The 12,135-nt window shown below is 45.4% G+C and overlaps 1 protein-coding gene across 8 annotated transcripts in view; it reads right to left on the bottom strand.

Moving 5' to 3' along the window:
- Positions 1–1,397: 1,397 nt before the first annotated feature.
- The window catches only part of RIN2 (Ras and Rab interactor 2), a 235,537-nt gene continuing 224,799 nt past the window's right edge, over positions 1,398–12,135 (bottom strand). For all 8 annotated transcript variants that reach the window (XM_032420091.1, XM_032420094.1, XM_032420093.1 and 5 more), the window contains 3 exons: positions 11,005–11,136; positions 6,833–6,996; positions 1,398–4,112 (listed from right to left, as the gene is read on the bottom strand). In XM_032420091.1, coding sequence (XP_032275982.1) covers positions 3,792–4,112; positions 6,833–6,996; positions 11,005–11,136 — 617 coding nt within the window. In that variant the 3' untranslated portion in view covers positions 1,398–3,791. The remainder of the gene's footprint in view (positions 4,113–6,832; positions 6,997–11,004; positions 11,137–12,135) is intronic.

Below are 12,135 nucleotides of genomic sequence, written 5' to 3'. Positions count from 1 at the left end.
GAAAAGAGGTGCCCAGCCAGAGCCCCCTGTTGGCAAAGAGCCTTGTAATGGCCCTCACTGAAGTTTATTCAGGAGGGAAAGGTGCCCTCTGGAGCCAGGGGGGAGAAATGGGAGGAAAGGAGAGGAATAGAGCTAAATGAGGGGAACCGCCTTCACTTGTGGGAGGTGACACTTCCCCGGGGAGCCCGAGGGCTGGTTACAGAGGGGCAGGGCTTCCTCATCTCCACCACACATCCCAGAGGAAAACCGCAATCAGAGGTCAGCCACAGGCTGGACCACCCTGGTCCGTGGGCTCTGGGCCCCCTTCCCCTCCAGACTGGGAGCGAGAGACGGGAGGGCCGTGTTTGGTCAAGGGAAATAATGATTCATTTCTGTAATGCAATTATAAATGTCTGTTGTGTGGCGTGTCTCAGAATTCAGGCATCTTCCACGGTAGGAGAGTATCTTACAATCGAGACAAGAAGCTGCCCCCATTCCCCCAACTGCCTAGGTTCAATCAAAAATGGAGCTTTTCCCACTGGGTTGGGGGTTTGAGGGCAGACAGTGGGTACCACTCTATTAAACCTCCACCAGATCATTCTGAATACTTTTAAACCTTCCCATGCCCATTCTCCTGGCAAAGTTGGTGTTCACGTGGGAAAAATTTGTGCCATCTACCACCCATCCTTTGATATTGGAGAAAAATAGATCTTTTTCAAATAAAAACCTGTTCTCTGACACAAATACCAGATAGTCTCCTCCTCCCTCCACCTCTTCCTTTTGTTCTTACCGTCCGCTCATGAATCCGCAACGTCGTATACATTTTTCACATTTCCAACTTGGTTTGGGTGAACTAAATAACCAGGAACACCTTTGGTTTCAAATTCATCATCATGAACATGGTCTGAAAAATGATGATTTTTAGGATTTTCCTATCAGATACGGCCAGGCGATTAAAAAAACCTGTGTCCCATGTACTGAGCCATTTCTCTCTGACTTTCGGGGAGTAACCAGATAGTGCTGCCAATAACCAGAAAGCTCTCCTTTCTAGTCTCTTCAAAATGAAGGCAGGAGCTGCCCGATGGAAGCAAAGTCACATTTATGAATGAATGCATTCATGGTTGTGTTTTCTGCCTTTTGTTTTCTTATAGATCTAAAGTTGTAACTTCCACATAATACTGAACTACTTTATTAAGTTTCTATTTCTATCCTGTGTCCCTGGGGGGGGGGAATCTTTGGCAGTGCCCACAACATTAAAAAAAAAAAAAATCTTTCCTTCTGGCTAGCATTCAACTTTTATAGCAATTTCAGATTTGGAAATACATTCTCCTCTCCCTCCACCCATCATGTGTATTTTTACCCTCCTCTTATTCCTTCCAAACTGCACCAAAATCTGTTTCCTGGCAATTTGAGAAGTGAGAAATGTCTGCGTGGGGGGAAAAAAGTCAAGACACATGTTATGTTGTAATTTTAGCAGGGAAGCATTGCCCAATGACAAAACCAGGGGCTGTCTTGTGATGTTTTCTTCTGCTCACACGAATCTGTCCTATTTTGATCTCTCGCTCATCTCACTGAAGGCTGCCTCCCATTCAGATGTTGAGGTTTGCTTTAAATCGCTGTGCACTGATTTCTAAGGACCAGAACAATGACCTGAATTTGGAGGGTGGGGAGGACAGCTATGTGGGTTGAACTGTCCCCATTTTTAATTCATTGTAAATATAAAAAGCAGGCAGTTCATTCAGCTGTTGTTCTGATCTTTAAGAATCCATCCTACTGATGGGTTAGAAAAGTTCGTTCAGTCAAGAAGGACCTATCAAGCACTTGTTAGCTGCCAGGATAACTCCAAGCACAGGAAAATGGTGGCAAAAAAGAGCACCTGCCCTGTTGAATTTTGAAAGAGCACTTAACTCTCGGACAGGGCACTTCAGAGGTCACGTAAGAATGGTGGGGGGTTGTCCCTGGGGCCCTCCTGATTAACAGTGATTTTTCTCTAGGTCCAATGAAGCCACCTACTGTCCTAGATAACACTGGAAATCCTTTCAGACTGGAACACTATCTTTTCCTTCTGCTCCTGGATTTTTGCCTCATTATCAGTATATGGGCTCCTGCAAAAATGCAAACTTTTCCATTTCCTCTCTATGGATGGTCTCACCACAAACCCTGGTGTGCATTTCAGATTTGCATAACACCAGGTGGCGCATAATTATCTTCTGCTTCTTGAAGAAAGAAAAAGACAACTCAGTATTTCAAAAATCTTCACACATGATTATCATACAGTATTACAATGTATTATGTGCAAAATTCCATTTTAAAAAAATCATTTACAAAAGGAAGTACAACACAGTATGTGCTGAGGGTTCTAGATGTACAGCAAAAGCTAAAAAAGGTACAAGGTACAAAGCCAACCAAATTAGATGACGATGCATCTTTACACAGTACAATAACATGTTCTTGTGACTACCTGGGTCACGTTGATACAGGACCCTCATACTTGGTGCACCCCCAAACAGGTCTCATAAAACATAAAGTTAACTTCACCATACATTCTTATAACACAGATGGGCTTTTTGGGGGCATTGCGACCTCTTTTCCAAACAGCATCTTATTTCACTCAATGGAAGTCACATTATACACATGTGGTTTCTGCCCCCAAATAATTTGATGCTGTTAGTTTTGATTTATGTGGAAAAGGTGGGGGGAGTGTTATCCTTATTTTTTTTTCCCTCCTCCGGGGTTTCCAAAATTGTTTCCAAAAGCAAATAACGTTGGACAGATTTTGCCAAATCTCACTGCATATTTACAGTATTTCAGCGTAAGTGGATCCTTCCATTTCCTTTTACCACTTCCTTCCAGGAGTCTGAACCCGCAGACTTCACCCATTAGTCCTTTGTTAGTCTGTTTTTCTCTCTCGACCTCTCTCTACATTCATTTCTCTCCTGATCCTCAGCATCACTTGGTTAACACACAAAAGAGCACAATACCACTGAGCGTGAACAAGGTAACAGTACATCAGATTTCCAAAGGCATTCTGTGGCCAGTGTCAGTAATACATTGCTTTAAGAAATCCAGCAGTCTTTCCCCACAAAGTTGCCAAAAATCCAGTTACAGAAGAGAGACATTTTAAAAATGTGATACTCTCAAATCCAGCAAGAGATTTCTTTTCAAATATTAAATGTTAAAATCACATGCATAATTATAGAATATTTTAAAGTTACAAAAATATTTTAAAAACCAATCCTGACAGTTTACCTGCAACTGCTATAAAAATTTCTATGAAATATATAAAAACACAAAGGCTCTTTGTAAAAAAAAAAAAGAAGAAGAAGACAAAGAAAAGAAAGAAAAAGGAAGGATGGAAGGAAGGAAGGAAGGAAGGAAGGAAAGATAGAGCCATCCACAGAACTGAGATATACCTGATGCACTGCATCGGACAGGCTTCGCAAACACCTGCTATTGAATTGAAGAGAAGAGCTTGCACCCTAAATGTTTATTCAGGACATATACGTACGTGTGAGCCAACCTAGAACCTGGCTGGGGGGGTCGGTAGCAAACAATCTCGGGACACCTAAACTATCGAATGCAGTTCTTCCATCTCTGAAGGAGAATCCTACCCTTTCATGAACCTCAGCTACCTTGCCTGGGCAATGTGGCTAAGGACGCCCTTGGCCCAGTCAGCCTGTGGATGGCTTAGTCACTGAACCGAGGGGTCCCCAAGGAGGTGACTGACTGCTTTTCAAGCACAAGCACGTGGAAGCCAGAAGGCAAGGTTCCTAACCCCCCTTTGGATGCGCCATGGGGGAGTCTCGTCTCTTCTATGAGGTGGTGAGATCTTCCCCATTCTGGAAAATGACGCCGTAAGGATCGTTCTTGACGCGCTTGTAGACAAAGTGGAAGATGTGGGGTTGTGGCCGGCTGTGCAGCTCAGCCTTGATTTTCTGAGGGTAAGTGTCCTCAGCCAGCTGCTGCCATGTTTCGTCAACAAAGAGAAAGAGGCTATATTCCTCAGGGTCCCCCACCTTGAACTTCTCAGCACAGAGCTGGCACACGTCCTCGGTGGTCACGTAAGGTCTCACGAGGAGGGTCTTTCCCGTGCAGCCACTGTTGACCTCCTGGAACGCAACTCGGAGGTAATTCTGCAGGTAGAGAGATGTGGGAGACCAATCAGAAGAGAAAACGAGTCAGAGCAATAAGCCAGCACGACGGTGCAAGGGCAAGGTTAACTCGTGAGCCGCGCCCGGCTCTGGCTCTGCAGTAGGGCCCTGCAGGATGGCCCCGGCAGGATGCAAGGCCTCGGGTGGGAGGAAGGAGGCTGATCGGAATTTGGACAATGGAGGCAAGAACTACACGGACTGAGTGGCTGTATTCTGATGTGCTGCAAATAAATACAAGGAGCAGGAAGTCCAGCAGGCCTGTTCTGATCTTTTAGTGTCCCCCAGAAAGCCAGGCTAAGAAAGCTCCGGTTAAGGGTGGGAACCGGATCTGATGCTGGGTTTATCCCCAGCCTGAAAAGTAAACCAACCAGCAAAAGAGCCCGCACCGGAAGTCACGTTTAAAACACGAGGATACAAGAGCACGTACTGGGCTCACTTTGGACTACTTCTAATGACGCCTAAATAAAGGCAAGAATGTTCCCCGGGACCACAAGAGACTGCTGATGTTTGACCATTTTTCACCTCCCCGAGTGGCAATTCCAGGTGGTTCAACCTCATCTGAGGCTCCAGGGGGACGGCAATGTGGAAAAAGTCGGCCACAAGGCTCTGGAGATGGAGCTGACTGAGGGCAGGGGTTGTTGCAGGGAAATGAAAGGGAATTCTTGCAGGCGGGGCTCTGTGAACAGCGCCAGCACCTGCCATCCAGACGGACCATCAACCTGCGACCTCACACGCGCCAAGCCCGGGTTTGCTATCAAGAACCCTATGCTCATCCCAGGCTCTCCAGGATCCTTCTCATTTTCCACTTCGCCAGGAATGAGGTGACCAGATAACATTGAGAACGCCCAGACAGAAAACAAATACGTTTCCCTTTCCTAAATCTGGTGCCCCAGAGTGAAGGGAAATGGTGCTCTCGGCCCAGAGTCCCACGTGGTTACCTTGAGGGTTTACTGGGTGGGTGGAAGGAAAGGCCCTTGGGAAGGACACCGAGCTCTGCACGTGTAAGAGGGCTCTGACAATCTTGAATTTGAACACCCTGGAGTATACGCATGTTCCATTTTACCAACCCCCTCCTCTCCTATCCCAATGCCCCCAACACTTGGCTCACACTCTCAGTCTGCATTAACCCACTGACGCCTGAAGAGAACTTGGTAAGGAAGTCTGCACCATCCCCAGTTGACCAGAGAAGAAACTGAGGCACAGAAGAGACAAGTAACTTGCTTCAGGCCACACAGCTCATGAGTGGGAAAGCCAGTGTTCTAGAGTCTTCACCACTGTGGTGTGCCGTCTCTCCAATGTGAGGAGACCATCATGCGTGTCTGTGACCCTGATTTAGGAGTTCCAAGCAGAGCTTTGCTTCTGCGTTTTTGCTTTTACAACTGAGCTGAACAATTCCTCTCTTGGGTTATATTCTAAGAAGGTGTGTATATCCCGGATGAGAAAGGCCAGTGGGGAGGAGCTCTGTGGAATCTGGGGGTCCTGGGTTAGAAGCTCCAGATGCAGGCGGGGAGATGGAAACCTGAGCTTTTCTCGTTTCTTCTGTTCTTCTCCTCAGAGGCTGTAGGACCTCAGGAATTTTCCTGACACTCAGCCAGTATCACAGTATCCCAAGAGCCTGCATATGCTAAACCATTTAACACATGCATAGTTCTTCAACAACCCTTTCAAGGGAGTGGGGGTGGGAGTGCAGTAGGCATTCTTTTTAGACTTATGCTCTTGGGAACGTATTTCTGAGAACAGTGCTATCTTGGAGAAAGACTTGCTGATCTTGCCTTTCCACGATGGGCTGACTTTGAACCTCTGAGTATTTTCAGAGCATTGAGAAGACAAAAAGGCAAGGAAGGTGATTCTGGACATAGAGACTAATCTGTCCTGCTTGGAAATTCCCCACGTGACACACAGAAACAGAACCTAGTCAGGTTTTATAATCTGGTTCGAAACTTTGAAAACACTATTCAAAGACATTTGCGGACTTATTCATAATGTCACTGACTATGAGCAAATCAAGAGTTGTGTTGGGCAAGAAGTCTACCGCCTTAATCTGCCTTTTGTCCCTGAGAACCCAGCTTTTTGGGAACCCCACACTTCCAGCTCGTGGCCATGGAAAACTCTGGATGGGGATCCAAGCAGGATTTGTTTCAGATGCTTACTCTGAAACTCTGGCCCCACCTGGCTGCCGGAGCCGATGCTGCCCGTGAGATTCTGGAGTCTTCCGTCTTGAGGGGGGCGGGGAGAGAAAAAGAAAGAATAGGGAAGACATCACCTCTCCCTCCTCTCAGGGAGACCAGGTCAACTGCAGTGCCTCACAGTGCTACTTGCACTCGGCCGAGCTGATAAAATAGAATACCCACTGCCTGTGCCAAGGGCTTCCTTCTTTTTGACTTCCTGTCTGCTCAGGTGCTCCACATCCATGCAGAACATTCTGGGAGAAATCTCGACTTAATCTGACTTTGTTTTCTGAAGGGCAGCAAAACCTGGGCCAAACCCATATGTATTATTATTATTATTATTTTAATTCAAAGAAAACAGAGAAGTGAAACAACAAGGTCAGAGAGTGATTGAAAATATCCCTTTTCCGCCTGATGATCTGACAAAGGGGGGACCTCAGGCGCCCCGAGCCGTGTGAGCTGCGGGAGCCGGCGCTGCCTCCCCGGAGGGCAGGATGGCATTCGGGACCCGAGCTGCCGCTGCCAGCCACGTACCTGAAAGTCGTCCACCGAAGGGATGGTCCGGTTGGTGGTTCTCCGTTTGTGCCACTGCCTCAGGGTGTCCCTGGTCTCTGAGCTGAGCAGCCGAGCGGCTTGTTCTTCTTGGAAATTCTTTATCAGAGAAAGCGCCCCATAGGCGCTTGTCAAGTAATAACCTCCTGGGAAGGGCAGAAAGAATGAGTTATCCCGGGGTTTATACTCTGGTGGTAACAGGTGGGGACAACAGAATCAGAGGCCATGCTTCCTATTGTCTCCATATGCATTTCCTTGTGGGACCAGAAGCTCGCGTCCAAGAGCGCGCGCCCTTCCCACCTTCCTCTGCCTGCCCGTCCGTCCATCCATCCGTCCATCCTGTGGATGTACTGGAGGACCCCCGGCCTGTGCCGGCGCTAGGGGGCGCCGTCGGGCCAGGCTGACAGCGCCCGTTTTCACTGCCGGAATTTCCATTCTGATGGGTGAGACATACAAAATCGCTAGATTATTTCAGTCAATTGTGAAAGTGCTTTATCGGGAAACGTCTGGGCACTGAGGCCTGACGGAGGCGGGGAGACACACGACGGTAGTGGAGTCGAGCACTCTGGGCCTAGAATCATTTACTTCTTGAGCAGGAGTCCCCACATCTCTTGGCAATACTTGCTTTGGGCTTTTCTTTTAGGAATTAATATTTCCTAAATTTTAAGTAAACTAAACACTTTAAGAGAACTGCACAGTGTACAAGTGTGTTCGCAATAACATGGGTTCTTCAAACTTCTTCCTTCCTGATTCCCTTTTTTACCCTTACTTGGGGGCTAATATAACACATTTAGGAAAAACTAATTCACAAGTGAAGGCAAGTGGGTGCACTTAATGAATGATTTCTTGTGTTTAGTGAGTGTTAAAAGCCTCGCAACACCTTGAGATGCATGTAAGTGGGTTCATAGCTTGGTCCTCAACTGTAATTAGATGCCTTTGGTGAACTTGTAAGCTCCACGCTAGTGGACAACTAGGGGGCGCCCTGAATGTTTATTAAAAATTCCCTAATTGGGCTCCCCATATTTTAACTTGAGAGACACTTTTGTCAAAATATCTATTGAATTTCTATTGTGAGCCCAAGCCAGGTACAGAGCAGGAGGCAGGTTTGTAAGAAACAGAATCTGAGTCCCTGCTTTACAGAAGTTTATGAATTTATTAAAGAAAACAGGTATAGCGGGTTTATTCATGCAGGATTCCAAGTTAGTTGTGATTAAATGAGTTTTGTTCATGGTCAAAGCGTTTAGCTGCTAATGCAAGACTCTGAAGAACTCTCTCTCTTGTCACCAAGTGATGACAGTGTTTGAGGTGGCAACTGGTCTACCATCTGAGAAATGAGCACAGCCCCCGCAAACTGCATCGGACATGTAACTTAGAAAGGAACACACCTTTGTGGTTTTCAGGTCACTGACGGGGATATGGGGGGTTATATCTTAGTGTAGCATCACCTAGCCCACTCTGGGCAATACAGGTCCCGTGTACACAACAGGATACTTGTTTCGAGTTCCCTGAACAGCTTAAAGGCCCCACCACCTGAGTGCAAGTTCCCTATGGAACCTCCCACACCTTAGTACAGAGTTCTGAGTAGCTGATTTTTACTAATATTTGCCCCGTTAACAAATCAGCACATGGCTGAGTGTGAAACTCGGTGGTACAGAATTTAAATGCTACACAGAGGATTTCAAGAGCAATCAGCAGGGACGTAAACGTTCACATAAGGCTGTGTAGAGGTGTCAGTTTTGGAGGTAGGGCTTGGAGGGACCATTACAGTCAAGTTTGGGAGGGAGGGTGTTCCCTTTGAATGTCAAATTTTAGACTCCAGAGCTCTGATCTGTCCAGGGCACTAAGGAGAAAACTCAAAATTCTGGAAGCCCAATGTTGACCACACTTTGAAACATGTGGATGCAATTAGAGGAAGGGTTACATTTCAGCAAAACTATAACCCTGCCACAAGAGCTGTGCACTTAAGAGGGATTCTGTGACGCCTTTTCCGTAAATGAAACTACCTGCTTAAACAGCAGAAAAGAGACGTGGGCTGCTGCCCCCAAAACCAAAGAGGGCTTTGGGCAGGCCGCAGAGGGCTGGGTTGGTAATGCATGTCTTCCCCCCGGGTCTGCAGAGCTTCAGGTCCCTGACGTGCAGGCCGGGTCTGTAACTGCAGCCAACCCGACTGGGCTGGCCTGTTTTCCCAAGGAAAGAAGCCAAGAAGCCCAAGACGGTAAGTGGAGGCGGGCTCTAGTTTAAGTGCAAGCTCACTGGCGGCTCCAAACGTTCACTCTCTGGGTCCTCGTCTTTCTCTCTTATGTGATTCCTGGAGGTGAGGACAGCCACCTGCCCATCTGTCACCAACAGGTGCCCAGGGCAGTGCCTCGCTCTGCGGAAATGCTGGGACGGGTGGCAGGAAGGCGCTGTCTCAGTCCTCGGGCCACAAGATGTAAGCATATGTTTGTCCTAAGTATACATTGTCAGCTACAGAATGGTAATTTTCTGAGTGAAACCGACATGCCCTTTTCCCAAAGTCCCAAGAGTTTGACATACTCATTCCTAGAATTAAGCATGATTAGAGCTCCAAACAACTAAAACTAAAACAACACCCAGACGCATATGAAATTGTAATAATAATGCAGTAGAAGAAGGGAAAGCAGAGCATAGAGACTAAGGTATGCTTCTATTGGTCCTTGGACAAAACCACACGTTTTCCCCTCTCCTGTTAAATCCCAGAACAGGAGAGGAAAGCTCCAGGCAGGATCTTGGGGGTTCATCATGGAATGTCTGGTTCCAGGGTGATGAATATTAGTGAGGGGAGGGGTAAATGGGGGAGAAGCTAAAGGGATCAAAGAAGTTCATTTATATCTCTCTGGGGTGGGGGAATAGGATGAAAAGATATTCATCACTAATCCTGAGTCAGCACTATCCCTCAAGGAGTGGGAAGGGTATACCTTGTACCTTGGGGGCTCCTGGGAGGACAGACCCTCTGGAAAAAAAGGCCAAGCACTGAGGACTTAGGGGGTTAAGAGATACATTCTGGGGGTGACAATGCACTTCAGCTCCCCTCCAGGGAAGGAAAATCCCGGTATGACACATACCCTGCAGAATCCAATCAGCACATGGACCTTTTTACTTAAGGCCAGACTAAAACTCAGCAGAGAAAAGAATAAACAAAAAACAAAAACAGTTCTATGCAACAATTCACCACTCAGGGGCCATCTGGGCTCATGAAAATGGATTAACGGAATTCACAATGCAAAGACTCTGATTCGTTCTCCTTTAAAAAGACAAGCTCACATAAGAGCCCCAGTTATTTCTGCTTTTCAAGGCTGTGCACCACAATGACAAACATCCCAATTATTTCCAGGATAAAATACCTAACCAATGTGCAAGGAGAAGGAACTTCTGCTAAGACATGCTGGGGTCAGGCAGGTACAAGAAGGAGACCGAACTGACAAGGTAAGTTGAAAGCAACTTTACTCCACTGCATTTGTATTTTAGCAGTGAGCAGATACAATTATTTAAATAGAAAAGAAAATCAATGCTGTTTTCATCTTGAGAACAAAATTTTTTAAACAGATGAAAACAAAAGGCCAGCCTTCATCCGTCTCACTGATAGAACAACAGGATATTCTTCTGGTAGTGAACATATTCTCTCATAAAGGTTTATACCTTCCTTCTTCCTTAAGGAAACCATTTCTTTTTAAAAATGGCATTTTTTTTTCTATTGAGTACTTTTTTTATCGCAATTAACCAATCTCGGTGAAGTATATTTATGGCCCGGTTCTATTCTTTAGTTTTTTGACTTTCCTATATTTTCTACAATGAATATGAATTACTTTTATAATTAGAAAAGAGTCAGCACATTCTTTTAAATTAAAAAAAAAAAAATAAAACCATAGTTAACCATTACAATGTCAAAAAAGCACCCCCATGACTGCTGAATGGGCATGGGGTTTTATCTTGGGGTGATGAAAATCTATTATTTTATTTGGGGCAAAAGAGAGGTGGTAGGCTGCACAAAACTGTGAAGGTACCAAATGTCACTGAATAGTTCATTTTAAAATAGCTAATCTGCTGCTATGTGAATTTCACTTCAAGAAAAAAAAATGAAAACAAAATAAAAAAAAGGCACCCCAGCTCCTTCCATGGCTTCAAGCGATTGTTACCTTCTCCGTGTAACAGCGACGGGTCTAAGAGCTCCATCATATACTCAATTTCAGTGTCAAGTTCCAACATGTCACACTGAGCTATGACGTAGGTCAGGACTGGTAAAAAGTCGTCAGCTCCATACATCCTCCCTGGGATCGGAAGAAAGGGGAAGATGGGAATATTTTTACCAACACTTCTTTCTTTCATAGCCTACGCATACTGCTTTTATTAGATAGCTAGGAGTCATCTGGGGAAATGTGCTATTCATAAACAGAGGTGGGTGTTTCTGGAATCCTATGCAGCCTGTGACCCTCCTGGCTGCTCATGTCAGAGACCAGCCCTAACATACAATTTCAGAATGAAATGTCTGCGAGTCAACGGACACATGAAAGATTTTCTCCATGCTTTCATGACATGCATCAAGTTATACAACAGAACAGAGTACTTGCAAATAGTTTAACTTTCAGCAAGTAGTATTATAAAACATTTACTAAATATCTACTTACTATGTTAATCCTTTGTGAATTCTACTGTGTTGCTCACTGCTTTCTGTGGAAATTAATCATCAACATAATGACAGGACCAAACTCTGACCAGGAAAAAACTTTGCGCTCTGTTCAATGTGAGCACACAGTTAATTTATTTAAATGTGCAAATTCAGTATATGTCAAATAGATACATACAATTAATACATTGCAAAAAAATTTTTTAGTCCTTATTGCTACTTTTCATTATATAAGTGAGTCTCAACTTGGGGTGACTGTGCCCCCCCCCCCAGGGGAATCTGGCATTGTCTGGAGACATTTTTCTTTGTCATGATTAGAGGGTAGGGTGCAAATGACATCCAGAATGCCGATAAACTCCAAACAGGAAGCAGCCCACACAATAAAGAATTATCCATTTTAAATGTCATTAGTGCTAAGGCTGAGAAACTGTGCATCAGAAGAGCACAATCCTGTGCAGACACCATTTTAGAACTTATACAAATGCTTGTCTGAACTACAGAAAATACCCTTCTTGTACGTGAAATATGTTTGTGAATTTCAGAGGTGATGTTCATACACTATCACGACCGGCTCAAGAGCTCACATTTTAATGTCTTTGCCCAACAATGTGCAAAGTGCACACACATTCCCATCTACCCAAGT

This window comes from Phoca vitulina, unplaced genomic scaffold (genome assembly GCF_004348235.1).
Source record: "Phoca vitulina isolate PV1807 unplaced genomic scaffold, GSC_HSeal_1.0 scaffold22, whole genome shotgun sequence".
Classification (NCBI taxonomy): Eukaryota; Metazoa; Chordata; class Mammalia; order Carnivora; family Phocidae; genus Phoca; species Phoca vitulina.
This window is presented reverse-complemented; position numbering and strand designations above follow the sequence as displayed.